At 39.7% G+C, this 16,677-nt stretch overlaps 1 protein-coding gene across 1 annotated transcript; it reads right to left on the bottom strand.

Moving 5' to 3' along the window:
- Window positions 1-2,366: 2,366 nt before the first annotated feature.
- On the bottom strand, window positions 2,367-15,948 carry LOC103714416 (protein ROLLING AND ERECT LEAF 2-like). The gene is made up of 4 exons (XM_008801652.4): window positions 14,750-15,948; window positions 12,115-12,290; window positions 4,697-4,920; window positions 2,367-3,366 (listed from the first exon to the last, which is right to left on the bottom strand). Exons 1-4 carry the CDS (start codon window positions 15,780-15,782, stop codon window positions 2,562-2,564), a joined length of 2,238 nt encoding a protein of 745 aa, XP_008799874.2. The 5' UTR covers window positions 15,783-15,948; the 3' UTR covers window positions 2,367-2,561.
- Window positions 15,949-16,677: the final 729 nt, after the last annotated feature.

Here is a 16,677-nt window from a genome sequence, read left to right as displayed (position 1 = left end):
GAATATGTTGAATGTTTATTTAGTGCATTATGATATGGTTTTTGTGCTTGATTCTTTAATAGAAGTTTTAAAACTTATCCATCGCATCTAGTGAGAGAAATCTCTTTCCGACCAACGTATCTCATGGTCAGCTTTCCTGTTGAGATATTCATTAAGACATCTATAAGCAAATATCTTAATACTCACTTTCTCTGTGGGCTCGTTTGGTTCGCGGGAAGTATTTTCCCTCCTAGGAATATGATTCCTGGGAATCAGATTCCTAGGAAGAGGATACCTAGGAAAGTACTTTTGACATGTTTGGTTAACCATGGGAAAGTGACTAATTTCCAAAGTGCTTATGTTTGGTTGACCATCCACTTTCCTAGGAAAGTTATGTATAATTCCTATTATGCCCTTAATAAAAATTAGGTCTTTAATGCCTCTTTAATGCTTCTTTAATGCTGAAGGGTCTTTTTGGGAAAAAATAAAAAAGGAGTGATTCCCACCTCATGGGAAAGTAACTTTCCCATGTTTCTCATGGGAAAGACTTTCCCATGAAATGTGGGAATCATATTCCCATGGGAATACAACTTTCCCATCTCTCTCCTTTGAAAACTCCAACCAAACAAGAGGCATTTCATTACTTTCCCGTTGACCACACTTTCCCCCCTCGTTTTCCTGCGAACCAAACGAGCCCAATGTAAAGGGAACAAACTAGAAACTAATAATCACAATATCAGAATTTACAAGAGCATTCATGTATCATAAGGACTTTCAGACTCTATTTTTTTATGTCAATTTTGTTGCATTTGAATGCTTTTTTTCTAAGTGATGCATTTGAAAGCTATTGGTCTCACAAGTCTTTTTTATTGTTTCTGTAAATGGTTCATCCTTCATTTCTTGATATATACATATAGAGAAACACCATTGGTGAAAGGCTCGTGGTATTTGGGATCGTGAATTGCTATATTATCTATATCTAGAAAAATAGTTCCAGTTCTAAGACACTGATTACACACCTTAACTCTATAACAACCATATAACTTTTCTATTTATGTCTTTTAGTTATTTATCATTTTTAAGATAACAAAAAGGTTATTTTGTAAATTTTAGACTTGATTTTTATACAATGCATGTTTGGATGTATGTCAGTTGCTCTGAGAGCCCTTCATTTCACTGTAAGGATCTAAATATTCTAGTTTTGTTGGTTACAACTAGTTGGGATAAGCTATCTCAACTCAGCACCTATTAGTAATATCTATAAATTCTATTGTTATTACTTCTAATCTTTTCATCTTATGCTTTGTAATTTTGTTAGTTGTAATCAGTTATAATCAACCGTGCCCAGCTTACCAAAGGTCAATAATTCTTACAGATGCTACTTTTTTTCATTTCTTCCTTCTATATCTTCCCTTCACTCCTCTTGCTCCCACTAAATAATTTCTACCCAGAAAAACCCACATGTTCTATTTTGTTGGACCACTGCATGGTTGCCTTATTTCTTGTTCTTTTGATGGAAGAGGTCAATAGGCAATGAGCAAGGGAATTAAACTTATAGCAGCTCTGAACTTTACCAGCTTGGTAAACTGAAACATCCTGATACCATATGGTTGTTATTAGCCACTTAGTACTATCATATCTTCAGCAAGAAACAGTAACTGGCTCCATAATTGCTTTATTGCAAACCAAACCTGATTTTAACATTTCCAGAAATTATTTAGTTACAGGATCATGCGTATCGATCAAATTATCCTTGCTCTTAATTTAGTCCCATGATTCATACATGTATACCAAATGAATGTTCAAAAACCTTAAGGCGGAAACCTTTATCCAAAATATCTTGCCTGGATTTGACCCCAAAAGGAGGCCATAACTGACTTAGATCACTTGAGTGGATTATGCCTGGGTGTCAAGCCCGAAGCTAATCATGATGAACACAGGTCTGACCCTACTGCAGTTCCATGGCAACTTCGTTCGTCTGACTGCAAGTTTCATTCAGCTTGCCAAACGAATGTCCTTGATTTTTCAGTTGCTCCATCATATTCATTACACCCTTCGGACATCCAGATCTCCAAAAAATAATTACTGGCATGAGTACAGATTGTGGCAATTTTACTTTCCCTGCAAACTATAAAATTTCCCATCCCCCACAACTTTGCACTGATGTTGGTCTTTGAAAGAATAGGGACCTAAACTGGCATTCAGAAAACCTGCCAATATCAGTCTATCATCATTCTTCCAAGTACAATCGTAAAAGAAAAATGCATTCAGTTTCCATCTGTTACAATCAATGACTAGAAACAAATGCTAAGGCTAACGCTTCCTCATTAAACAGATACCACAGTTTTCTGTGGGTTTCTCATGCAAATTGCTGAGAGGAAAAGTGGTGATTTGATGCCATATTCCTGCATAATTTAATAAATATGAAAATAAATATCTAACATTAGAAAAGATATTTTAAAAGCCAGAACTTCCTCTTGCCTAAGTACAACACTTGAAAACTTAACAACAGAACAAATAAACCAAAAACTAAAAGGAAAGACCAAGGTGCATATTAGACCTATACATGCGAGTTCTTTGAGCTAGTTAGTGACTGGATTCTGCCCTTGAGAGATCGACTTCAACTTCATATACATGTCAGAAGAAGCATAAGCAAAGTCAGACATAGCCCGGAAGAGCTCTGGCAGATGTGTCTTGAGACTTCCGAATGATTTCTCCCTCACCTGTTTGCACAACTTCCTGTGGTTGTCCTCCTCCTCATCCAGCCGACTCTTTACAGACTCTACTGCAAACTTCCTTTCTGCAACAGGGTCCTTTTGAGAAGCTGCCTCACTATCCTCTTGCACAGCCTCCTCAGATAATGCTGTTGCCCTCCTCTGTGAATACTTGCTGTACCAATCCTCAAATGCCCGTGCCTTCTTCAGATATTCCTTACGGGTCTCATCGCATTTCTCTTTCTGTTTCAACTCCTCCTGTTGAAGTATCACAATTGTGTTGATGACCGCTGAAAAGCTAAGAATAGCGCTCTTAGCCAGCTCATCTGGAATCTTCTCAAGATGGTCATGCCATGCAAGCAGGAGGGCCTGGATAGGGGGTTGACGTGGCCTTGGTGGAGATGACACTCTCTCCTTCAAGCTGCTTTCAATGGGGATAATGTTTAATTTCAGCCAATTATTAAGAGCTCGGATGTAATCTTTCTGATGACTCACAAGTTTATCGAACTGTGAATGCCACTCTTTCACAATTTCGAACAGCTGAAGTGTGCGTTTATAATGATGTTCACTTGTTTCTTTGGGAACATTTGTGATGTCAAGGATTTTTAGGTTTAGTACAATCTTCAGCTGGTTGTCATGATGCACATACATGGCTTCCCACATTTTGGCCATCCTGGTTAAAGAAAGATAATAAGTGTATGATATTATACTCACTTGCAAGGTAAATAAAAGCATCTTATCTAAAGCGAATGCCTACAAACTAAATAATATGATGGGCCAATTATTTATGCAGTTGGATTGCAAGTTGCTTTGAATATACGGCATTCAGAAAGAAGATAAAGGTCCAGTCATATGCATCTGTTTTCATGAAATAAAATGTGCAAGGAACAGAGAGGTTGGAATTGCAAATCTTAGAGTAACAGGGGCAGCTATAGTTGCGGTTGGCTAGAGATCAGCAACACTATTTCCATCTGTGCCAATTGTAGATCTTTTGGCAGGTGTATTTTTTCATGCAAGTCTATGCCTTGTTAAGGTAACACATGGAAACTGGAAAGTGTACCATGCTGGCTTGTGGCAGCATAGAGACAGGATACATACTGTTGGTATAACAAAGATTGATCAAATGTGTTAATTGTCAAGTTTGACATATGTAAGTCTTACTGGAAAATGAGTTCCTTATAGTAGGAACAATGTGCTAGGTTAAGTGGGGTTCAGATGAGGTCATCATTCTATGTCAATCAACTCATCTTGTTGAAGATTTAAGCAGATCCACTAGCAGGTTGGTGTTCGATGTTCCCTATCCATGCATGCTTGTTGGTTGTTTGCTGCAACTTCAAACAGCTCACTTGACATGGGTTGACACGATTAAACTGTGCTGAATTTTCAAGCTTCTCACAAGATCATGGAATTCAAACGAACTAGAATGATTATAGTGCAAGCAAAAGCACATGGATATAAAATTGTGCTAACACATGGTGGAGTAAACAGCGAGAAATAAGATGAGATGTATTACGCAGTTAGAGATAAATGAAATACAGGAGTATCATTCATAGAGGAAAGATTTAAGCGCTAAGCATTGAACCAAGTGAGAAAGATGTAATACTAGTTTGACAGAAAGATATATTTCCACAGATCTGGAGCGCATTTAAGATGGAAATGGATTATTGGTTGGCTTCCTCGAAACTAGATATGATGATTAAAAAAATCAGAGGTCAAAGGAACTAATTTGGGATTTGAACCGTAAGGTTCAAGATGGAAGCAATTTAGGGAAGAAGTGGCTATTGAAAAAGGGATAGACTTTAGGAGATCGTGAGATGCAATTGGAGAAAACAAATGTAGAAGATTAACTATACTATACAAAGCAAAATGAGGACAAAAGGTTTAACTAAAAGGCTAAAAAAATCACTTAAATAAAGAAACTAAAAACATAATTTTGAAAAAAAAAACTGCTTAAAAAATGCAAAAATAAGCAAATTCTGGACCTAAACTTCAACATGACTTACCCATCAGCAAGTTCCACTAATTTTGGGTACAGCTGTTCATCTCGCAGACGTTCAACTTCTGAGACTGTTGAATCCATTGACTGCATGTCAACAATATATCTCGTATGCAAATGGCTTACAGCTGCTTTAGTTCTTTCTAGTGCTTCGGTACCAGCACCACGTTTCTTTTGCCTATTAAGCAAAGCAACCTTCCTCTGATACTCAATTTTCATAAGCTCGCCTGCCTGCCTTTCAGGAATTAATTTACCATTAGATTCAGATTTTGATGAAAGTTGTAATAATAGTTAAAAATAGGGACCAAGAAGATGGCACTCCACATTAACATGGTTGGAACAATTATAAGATAAAAGATATACATTCTGAAGGCTAGTAGAAACAAGTCTGTAGCATCTATGATTGGCTTTACAACTAACAAAAAAAGGGTCAACCTTGGCACAATGGTACACTTTCTCCATTGTGACTTGGGTGTCACAGATTCAAAACATGAAAACAACCTATCTGCATGCATGGTTAACATCTGACCCTCCCTAGATCTTGCAGTAGTGGGAACCTCGTGCACTAGGCCACCCCTTTCCAACTAAGCCAAGTGACATAAATAAGAATTTCTTGCCACCCAATTAACAAACATATTTGCACTATCAAAGAATGATTTATGTCCTCCTAGATAAAGGTTTGTTTCAGCAATTTTCAACCCAAATTTCAGAATTTCAATCACCAAAGTCGACGAAACTCCAAAAACAAGAATATTAAGTCAAAAAATAGAAGAAATTGTGGCAATTTTTTTATTTTGAGATAATCAAGATCATAATTATGTAGTTAGGTGTGAAACCTTATTGACACCATGTGCATCAAACATACTACAGGAATGCAACAATCCAGCTAAAATCACATTTCTTGTGTACACTAATTAAAAATTGAAAGCAAGAAAGATCCCACAGATCATGCTTGCTTTAAGCAAATTTACTTATTTAGCAAGTTTGCTAAAAGATAAAGAGAGTAAATATCTTTAACGCTTCAAATCTTGATTTTTTTTAAGCATCAATTCATGTCAAATTCAGTGGTATTTTGGCTGACTTCCCCTTTAGATCATCGCAGGGAGAGGCATCACAAGAGAAGGGGTGTCAACTCTTGAGTGACTTGCTTTTGGAGTGGGAACAGGCCCAGCTTTCAAAAGGAAACAAGGGGGGATATGAGGTGTCACTAACGGTCCCATGTTGTCTCCAAGATTCTGTAGAACAAGAAAAAGTCCCCTATCAACCCCCAAACAGCAACAAAAGCTCATTTCAATTAGTTTCAGTCAGTTTCTGTCGAAACTAACAAAATTTTCTTTTTTAGTTGGCTTTGGATCATTTCACGCTAAAACTAATCTGCCAGCCCAAACAGCAACAAAAGCTCATTTCAATTAGTTTCAGTCGGTTTGTGTCAAAACCAAACAAAATTTCCTTTTTAAGTTGGCCTTGGATCATGTCACGCTCAAACTAGTCTGTTTCATACATACATACATACATACATCACAAAAGGTGGATCATCTACAAATGCAAATGAATATACTACAAGGGCATGCTCAAATAGAGATCCACTATTAATTTACATGTATCAATCATAAGACCAAGGTCATACCCAGCAGCAATTGTTATATAGCATTACAATGTTTCTGTACTTGTTCACAAATTTAATATTACACTCTGGCGAAATGGCAAGTCTATGAGACAATCCACCTTTTTAAAAAGCACCATACTTTGAATAATAGGAAGCAACACTAGTCAGGCCTGTAAAATCCCATTTGCCAACGGTAATGTTACCTTGGGTCATGATATTGCTGACATGTCAACATGACATAAACCATTCTTTGTAGCAACCTTTAACCAATCAGAAATAACAACACAATTGTATGTCACTTATCTGTGAATAGTTACATACCAATGCGTGCATGGACATTTTGTTTAACTATGTTAGTTACCACATTCATAACTTACGAAATCACCTGAGCCTTATTGAGGTGATGTTAGGCAAGAAACCTTCCATAAATTCAAATGTCAAAATTGAAAGATGACACCATGATTGTCTAGTAGAGTTGCATCTTATAAAGAACCAAATACCTGGAATGTTAAAGGAACTGAACACTTATATAAAGTGCCAAGAGGAAATCACTTACCATTCAAAAAATAGACATTGAAAGTAAAACTCATAACTCACTAGAACAAATTCTTAACAATACCATCATTTCTCCTTAATTGTCAAATAGGGGGAAATATTTAAAAAGGTGGGGCACAACTGATGCTGAGACTCCCATTAGGGCAAGATGCTGAGACTCCCACTAGGGCAAGATGTTAATAAGGCCTATACCTCATGTAGTTTTCTTCAATATTTAAAAAACTAAAATAAAAAATAAAGACATGTGAAAACAAGCAAGGCTAATGATTTAGCTGTGTCTTTTCTAGGACTTGATTTTCATACAAATGTTTGTAAGGAAATTTATATGAAAAAATAGCTAGGTTTAGTTCAATATCATCATGTTCTAATATCTGTAACAAGATTGATGTGTACAACAACATATCAGGCTAACCCATGTCCACACTCAGTATACAATGATAGCTAAAAGATCCATTTGGTAACTTCCATTAGTTACTGACATCATCAAAGCCTGATGTGAATGCATCAAAAATATAAATTAAGGCATAAAGCATGTGACTCTCTATATTACGCGTACACTTACATTAATATGAGCTTGTTGAAATATGGCTCCAAACTATGTTATAGGTGCAGTGCGAGGTAAGTTAAGGCTCAAATAAGCCATTTGACAAATGAAAAAGAATTATATGAACAAGAATTACAATCATTTATAAGGGTATTTAGTTACACACAAACACCTACAAGGCAGTGTATTTTGAAGCTGTGGAAAGTTTTTTAATAATTTAAAAATCTTGCCACACATTACAGAAAATGTAAATGAAATCAAGGAGCATTATCCTATTTGATGAACTAATTTTTCATATACTAGAATAATAAACATGAAATAGGCCATGTAAGCACCAATGGACAGTTATACCTCAGTCTAGGATTTCTAACAATATTGGTGAAAGTACAAATGCACGTGCACACAAACTTACACAGCAATACAGGGGAAGAATAGAGGACAATCAGCATCCTCTTCTCTTGAAAAGAAATGCAAAGAGATAACCTGATTTCCTCAAAGCTCATGGACCAAGAGATCTTTTTGTCTCTTGACTGACAAGACAAAACAAAAGAATACAAATATTTTATTGATAAAGATAAATTTTGTTTAGCGTACAGTATTGGGACCTTTGTATAACCTACACCCAAGACCCATTCCTGATTATATAAGGAAAAGACTCTATGGCATCTTTTGTCCTATTCAATTAGACTAGAGGACTTTCTTGTCCTAGTCAAATTCGGACACAACCTACACCCCTCAAGTCGCTGAATAATACCAAAATAACAGGCGTGCTCCAACTCTAATAAAAAAACTAAACTGATTCAAAACTAAGGGGCTGTTTGGACCCTTGCAACCCACCTGCAGGTTGAGCAGCATGCAAAGTCCAGTTCAAATATTTTAGAACTGCATGCTCAACTGTATGCTGCAAGTAAGATGTGGTCCAGGCGTCCAATTGTAGCTCGGGCCAAAAAAAGTGCAGCTCAACTTGCAGCCTGATCAAACATAGGACAAGTTGTAACCTCTTGAGCAGGCATATATCTCTACCCTACACCTTTCTTCTCCCAAGTTGCAGCCCTAATCGCATGCTCCGCTGCTCGATCCCCCTACATTGGCATCGCCATTGCCCTCACCCTCCCACATCACCTTCCCCAGCCTGCCCAATCTCAGCTCTACCACCCTTGCCCACCTCACCACCCCACCATGTCCAATCTCCACCATCAAACCCTCTCAAACCTTGCTTTCTTTGACTTTCCCGACCTCCGCCCCATCACAATTGCCCAACTCACCAACTTCTCACCCGGCCTCACTCGACATTCCACCACAACACCCTCTCCCACCTCGCCTTCCTTACCCCAGGCAACTTCCACCTCATCACCGCCCCTTCCATACCTTGCCAGCTCCTCGCCCCATCCAAACTTCCACCACATCACCCTCACCCATCTGGCCTTCTTTGCCCAGCCTGACCTCCGCTGTCACTGTCGCCCACCTCACCTTTCTAGGTCCTAATCCTTGCCAACTTCCCCATGACCCCGCATCATTGTCTCCTTTGTTTTTTGATATCTCCACCCAGACCTCACCAATCTGATTTCCCCAACTCCACGTCGTCATCTACCTAGTACATCTAAATTCCAATGTCCCCATCCCAATCTTGTTGTATTATGAATCAACCTAACCTTGCCACCCTACTTCCTCGACAATTCTCTCCTCCTATTCACCATCCAAAACAAGCGAACTCATCCAGATGCAGCTCATCTTAATTGCAACTCAAATTGCACGTAGGTTAAGATGATGGTGGAGTTGAATTACAAGGTTTCAATAACCCTAAAGGACATCCTTTCTTATTAGTGGTATTTTTGTAATGTCCGACATAAAAACTGAATTATAATTCTATTTGGCCATCTGTTGTCGAGCCCAGCCTAGTTTCTGTCAATCCCATCATTTCTCGGCCGCTTTGGCAATTTGTCTAAATCACACGTGCATGCAAAATGCATGCAAATGTGGCATATCCCTATTGATCATCAAGCATTTCATGCAACTGCTGTAAGCTTTATGGGTGAAGATATAATTCATCAAAGCAGGAATGTTTATAACTGATTCTGTGACTTCATACCAACATCAATGAAACCTCCAAAAACCAGCCTTAAATATTTGGCCAAGATAACCTCAACTAGGAGAGGATGCTACAACGAATCCTACAAGAGCAGTTGCCATATAGAAATAAGTATCTTATATATTTGGCTGTTGGTAGATACAAGTGGGCTAAATCCATCATATAAATAAAAATATATGCATGTACAATTTATACCATGATTGCTGTCAACAATCTCTCCTTGATGGCAATATGAGGCTTCATCAACATAAACTAATCGACAAATGATGGTTTGAAACTAACATTTTTGACAAGAAATTGATGAAAGGAAAAGTGAAGACTGGAGCAAAAGAAGTGAAACAGAATTTTGCAAGGTAATTGTTTGTTGTTAAAGTGAGTCAAACTTAATGTAGTTTGAAAAAGCAGATTGCAAGCAATTTAGCAAGCAAATTCACATGAAAATTAAAGAAAAAGTAATGTAAAGTAATAATTCTAGATGGAAAATCATAGGATACTTGGTCTCAATGCTAAAACTAGAATGACATTGAATCACATGATGGAAATTTGCAGGGACCTGCAATGTAACCTGGCATGGTTAATCAAGCAGCAAGCCTTGTTGATATGCAGTTCAACAGCAGATGTCCAGTATTTCCAGACCTAAAAATTATGAATCATCAAAGGACATTATCTTCCAGTCAAGAGACATTGATAGAAAACTCCATCCATTGTTTAGAAGACAACTTGGTAAAAGCTTCTCTTCACCATCTCCTTTTGTCACTCTGGCCCCCTCGAGTACCTATTGATTTACTAGTCAAGGGTCTACAACATGGGTTATTGATTCAGGAGCATTAAAACACATGAATAGTCAACAACAACATATTTTTTATATCCTCAAAAGCTCCATGTTCATGATCCACTGTTACAAAAACTAATTGACCATCCACCAGCTCCCTGAAGTAGCGCTTGCTCACCCCCATTACTGTTTCTGATTCTTCATCTTTGCACAGTCCCAAGATTCCGTTGAGCTTACTATTTGTACGCAAGTTAACAGACTATTAATTCTCCAGCAACATTCATCTTTATTCAGTCAACTCTCCTCTTACCTCCTGTCCTGTCCGCCCTGATTTTCTCATTGCTTCATTATTCTTAAGTGTATGTTGCTCTGCTTGCCTTCTGTCCATCTTTCATTTTTTTTTCTTTTTGAGCCTTTAGTTGGGTGTTGTGTTGGAGTGTATAGGCAGTTGGAAAGCATCTAAAAGTCGAGAGATATGAAAAACAGGGAGGCAAGGAGCTCTAAGTCCCCATGAAGCATGGATATAAGAATGGGATATAAATATGTTAATATGGCAAATCTTGAAAAAGTAGGATATGATCAACAAATAAATATTTTTTTATATATTGTGAAAAACCATCTATAAAGCATCATGGTTTATCAAAATACATAGTCCATGCTTTACAGAATAGCATTAACTTCCACACACTCAATTTAGCCGTCATTCAAAATAAATAGACTATAATCCATACTGCTTTCAATAGGACTAACATCATAAGCTCTGAAATTAAATGTTCATTGAAAGGTCAACATTTATCCCAAACAAAAAATAGAGAAAGTAAAGCTCTTCCTAATCTCTGGAGGTATAGAAGAAGTATCTCAAGCATGTCTAAGAATTATATGAAACCTTTGCAGAATTTGAACAAGAGAATGCTTACATAAGTATTTGGCATGTATCATAGAAGTATCTGACAAGTGTCCATATCCAATACATATCAAATATAATCATGGCATGCAATTTGAAGTATCTATGCTTCCTAGATAGGGATTCTCTATCAACCATTACAAAGCTACATCTTGCAACAACACTTACGGCCCCTACTCCTGTTAAAAATATGGACTCCACACCTGTTGCCAAATAAACAAATCCCAACCATCGGAACCTATTATCCGATTTCCATCCTCCTCATAGTCCCTTTTTCTCTATCCAATCCCCCCAACCCAAAAAGGGAACCTTCTATTAGGTGAGCATAGGCCGGGGTTGATCCAAGCCTTGTAAACATGTCCCAAGTCACACCTAACCCATGTTATGCAATTCAATTAAGGCTTGGTCCAGGCCTAGGCAGTCTTCAACCAGTTTGGAAAGTTACACTAGTTAGGACCAAACCCAATAAAGTAGCAGCCTTATTAAAAACTTTATAGCCTACTTATTTTTTATAAATGATGGAACAAAACAGTTATATACATGGTTTCAAAAACCGTCAAAATTGGATGGTAGTACTGATATCGTACCATTTCAAAGCAAACTTGGCACAGGTGGTGTCGGGGTGCCAAGACCCTCTATACTGGAATGTACTAGCTGTACCAATCATCTAGATCTATATAAATACATACTGCGGTATTGCACTGATCGTACCAGTCGATACCAACAATTTTCATATTTTTGATGTTTTCAATTCCAATGTGTACTATTCGTACCAATGCTGTGCAGTTCCAATGGAAAAAAGAAACAGGTTTCGGTATTAGTATTTAAAACTTTGGTTATATAGTTTTTCCCTCTGTACACAGCAAGCCAATTTAAACTAAAAAAAATGAGTGATGACAAAAAGGTAGTTAGAGATTAGATCATAAATGAAGCTAAATGAAAATCTATGATGTACCTTCACTTCATCATATAGTTTTTTCTCCCATGCTAACATCTTATCCAACACAATGGCATGAGTTTCCCATTCATCATTATCAAAATCGTCTCTTCCATCATTGCCATGAGGTATGCCTTTGAATGACTTGTTCCATGTGATGACTCGCAGGACTATTGCTGAATGGTCAATGTGTCCTATGAACAAGGATGCATGTAACTATTATTAAAACACAAATAGCAATTAACACAATATAGACAATATTTATTTGAGAGCAAGTTGCAAGAACAACATGTTTAAATAAATAAAAGGGATACGTGGAACATGGAAATGAGTTAGTTGTTCAGTTTAAATTCCAGTATATGGAAATTAGTATTTAGAATATGTACTGCGCATGCTTTATCTCCAGAAAGTGGGCCCCTTGGCATTAGAAAAGCTTATCACAAACAAATGCATATGGACCAATAATGCACTTCACCCCAAGAGAAAGAATTGTAACTCCAATAGTAATAAAATAATAAAAGCTCTTAAGCAAAGGCCTTGAAGGAGCATGGATGATTGTGATCTCTGAAGCATGCAGGTCCTATCTTACTGGAGATGCTTTTCCACTAAAAGGTGCATTAGGATTTGGAACTCTATTACAGACTTGTGCAAATGTGGTCGGCATGCTCGATTTAATTTTGGTTAGGCTTGGATAGAGAATTCCTGGCCAACAGGATAGACCCAGCAAAGAATCTAAAGCCCAAATAATTTTTGGGGTAGGTTCAAGCTGACAAAAAGTCTAGCTAGGCTCGACCTAGCCTGACCAAAACTATCACTCAATAAAAATTTATCTACATACTTTATTATACATAACTAAATGAAATCACGAAATCTAACATGCTTGATTCCACCTCTTCCCTGCCCCCATCTTTTCCTACTTGAAATCATCTCTTAATCACCTTCCTCTTATACTGCACCAAAGCATTGCTAGGCATCTCCCCCTATCCTCCTCCTCTCCACCCCTGAAGCCTTTTCCTCCCCTATCTCTAGACCCCTGCTTCATTGCTACATAATGGAGCATTTAAACATCAGAGCACAACACATCTGGTTACACCAAAGCACCATTGCCAGAGTATGTCTCCAACTCTTACAACCTCTCCCCTGCCCCCTCTATCCCTCTCCTTCTCACTCTCTTTCTAGAATCCACCACTATCAACACCTTCCTTGCCCCCACCATATCCAAATCCCTCACCACCCAAGCAAGAACCTTTGCCACCGCTGCCTGCACTCTCTCTCTCTCTCTCTCTCTCTCTCTCTCTCTCTCTCTCTCTCTCTCTGTGTGTGTGTGTGTGTGTGTGCGCGCCTTAGCTATAAATGATTTGCATCAAGTTTGGGTTTTTTTAGATTTGACCAAGCCACTCCTGTGCTTAAAACTTTACAAATGCATCAAGCTCAGCAAAGTGAAACTTAGCCCAAGGATGGATCAGGCCAGAACCAGCCAACATTTAAAACTTGATACTAAGTCATGCCCAACCTAAACCCGACCCTGCCTTGTCGATGCCCATGTCTACTCTATAAGCTGAAAGACAGCTCGTATTAATTGTTGAACATTACCACAGAAGTATTTAAAATCCAGAGGCATGTGGCTGCACTCTAATTCTTTTGCATTATATTTAGTAGAAGATCAGCTACTGGTCACAAAATTTTAATCATTTAGCATCAATTTTTAGTTGTATGTGGCCTTCATTAACCAATCACTCCTATTCTAGGACATTCAAAATTCAAGACCAAGAAAATAGAAGGGTCATTGAAATTTGATGGTTCGTTAAGTAAGCTAATCTTTTCAAACTCTAGTAGTATGCCCATAAACCATTGTGAAAATCTATCTAAATAATTCCATTAGACCCTTAACCCAATAAACTAATCTCCAATAAACATCAGTTATCTGAAAAGCATTAATACACTTCAACAGAACTCATAACCATAACTCCTTGGCTTGGACTGTACTCAGTATTCTCATACTAAACACATTAAGTTGTTTTTAGCATTATCCACTCTAGGAAATTGCCTGGGCCTCTCAAGTTCCAAACTTAAAAAAACACATTGATGAACAAGACTTTTCTACACTTATCAATGTCCCATCAAAATTTTGATCCCAGACCTTCCTTTTGCTGGCTTCTATGAGCATCCCACTTTCAAAAAATTTCTTCCTGTGTCCCTCCCTCCTCCAAATCTTTGGAAACCAGATGAAAATCTCTCATATGTGTAATACAGCTTTTCTTAAACTTTTCTTTTCCTTTTATGGGAATTTGTTCATCACCCCGTTATAATACAATGACAAATCCAAGGCACTCAGCAGAAGCTTACTGTCGTTACATTTTGATTTCTTATCCCCTCTTCCCCAAAAAAAATTGCACCCAATATTATACTGACTGTAGGCTTTTCGAAGTAATGATTTTTATTATGGCACTGGATAACATTAGCTAATGGAAGACAAGCTTAGACAGAGGGCTGAAATTTTTGAAGAGAGTAAAATGATTGAGGTAAAGCAAAATCCTACTTAAAGTTATTTTTAAGAGTAAAATGATTCAGGGCATGGAACTTCAAGGTTCATGGGCTACGTAAAATACAATGAGCTCAGAAAGCAGCAGCATTTAACAAAAGATACACGTACCTCTGTTATCAGCGAAATTAGAGTGATAATGCAAGCGAGTGGCCTCAAGCATCTTCGACACCTCGTGAGCACTCTCCGATGCCTTGAGGAAATGGTCATCAATGTCAGTCAGGACCTGGAGTAGATTGATGCTGGGGGCAGCGAACGCCACCATTTTTCCCCTCTTGGCATCTACGGGAGGCGCCGAGGCCGCATGCTGGTGGTGCACCGTGCCGCCTGGCTTCTGCTTCTTACCCAGCTTTGGCGGCAATGGGGGTTCCAAGACCACCTTCTCAGGCGTCATCGGAGAGTCATCATCAGCACCGGCCACCTCGTGATCGATGGCGGGGGGCGGGGGTGATGGGGCTGATCTTTTTAAGCCTTCCTCCGGGGCCTCCGCTCTTTCCGGCCCGATCTCCTCAGGGTGGCCCAGGGACGGGCCGGGCATGTTCTCGTCCATGGCAAAGAAGTAGTCCCAGGTGGACTCCGCCGGCATTGGCGGCGGTGGAGGCGTATGAGGAGGCGGCGGCGGGGCGGGGGAGGGGGAGGGGGAGGGGCTCGCGGCGGCGGGGCGGCGGTGGCGACGGTGGTCCTCGAGGTCTCCGCCATCGCCACCGGCGTCATCATCCTCCTCCTCCTCCTCCTCGCGGATGGAAGCCTCCGGGGGGAACTTGGAAGGGAACTTCTCGGAGGGGGGGATGTCAGGCATGCTGATGGAGCGCTGGAGAGGGGAGGGGGAGAAATCCGGTAACGGAGGGGGAGGGGGAGGGAGGGTGTCCACAGGGGGCTGGACGGAGGCAGCGGCGGAGGTAGAGGCAGCGGCAGAGTGGTGGCCGACAGTACCGGCGGCGGCGGTGGAGGTATGGATGGCAGCGACTTCTCCCTGGCCGAACTCGCTAAGGGCGGCACCGGTGTTCTTGAGGGAGACAGCATAGGCGGAGTGGGCTGCAGCGAAGGCGTTGCGGGCGGTCACCGCCTCCTTCATCCACTGCTTCCGCTCCCGGCATCGCGTCACCGCCTCCTCGTTGTCCACCCGCGACTGCGCGCACCCCATTCCCTTCTCTCCCTTCTTCCTTCTCCAAAGCTCACGCCTCGCTTTTGCTTCTAAGGGAAATGGAAGACGACGAGATCCGCAGCGGGGGTACGGTCACCGGGGGGCGCTTCGAGGGGGGAGAATGGCCCAGAGCGGCGCATCTGGTTCCGATAAAAGGCAGAGGCGGTAGCAGCAGCAAGGACGGAATCGGGGGAGCGCGTGCCGGTACTTTGGCCGCTTGGAGAACAGAGTGGGCCCACGGGAACGACATCTTTTTTCGAATTTGGGAACAGGAAGCCTTGATTGGTCCACAGAGTTCTGAGGGATTATGGACGACCGTTATGGCTTGTGAGGGGAATTACTTGCGGCTGAAGCCTTCATTCAGACACCTGATTAGTATGGGGGGCTGCTTGCACATGTGCTGCTTGTCCATGGAAGCTTCAATGGCTGTGATTTCTATGTAGTTCTAAGTTTTATGTTATTTATATAATTTAATGGATGATATGCTTTCGCTTTTAGCTGGCATTACTTTATGGTGTGTATGCTAAGGACAAAATTTGTAATATTTACTTGCTATTGTCTTTAATGAGAAATCTTCCAAGTTAAACAACATTTCGGACTTCCAAGAGTTTTGCAGAAATATTTATTAAGTTCTTGTAGTGGTACCAAAATTATGATGTAAAAAAGAATTTAAAGTGTAAAATAACTAATTTTCAAAATCCGTCAAGGACATGAATTAAAATGCCAGCTATCATGAATAAAAAACATAAATAACTGTGATGCCTTTTAGATTGTACATGTGTATCGATAGACGAATAGAGCAGCAAACTGAGTCGTTGTCTCTGCCGCCCAACATTCAAAAGAAGCCTGTTGGTCTTCTCAAGAGGCTATCCCTACACTGCTTCTTCATCTTTTT

Source organism: Phoenix dactylifera, chromosome 13, assembly GCF_009389715.1.
Source record: "Phoenix dactylifera cultivar Barhee BC4 chromosome 13, palm_55x_up_171113_PBpolish2nd_filt_p, whole genome shotgun sequence".
Taxonomy (NCBI): domain Eukaryota; kingdom Viridiplantae; phylum Streptophyta; class Magnoliopsida; order Arecales; family Arecaceae; genus Phoenix; species Phoenix dactylifera.
Note: the sequence above shows the minus strand (reverse complement) of the source record. Positions and strands in the feature narration are given on the sequence as shown.

What these genes read in the sequence shown, in the direction of transcription:
- LOC103714416 (XM_008801652.4), bottom strand. Translation starts at nt 15,782, where the DNA reads ATGGGGTGCGCGCAGTCGCGGGTGGACAACGAGGAGGCGGTGACGCGA. An exon ending in AACTATATGATGAAGTGAAG is followed by an intron (nt 4,921 to 12,114) that starts GTACATCATAGA and finishes CCTGAAAGGCAG; the next exon opens with GCAGGCGAGCTTATGAAAAT. An exon ending in TTAGTGGAACTTGCTGATGG is followed by an intron (nt 3,367 to 4,696) that starts GTAAGTCATGTT and finishes TTCTTTAACCAG; the next exon opens with GATGGCCAAAATGTGGGAAG.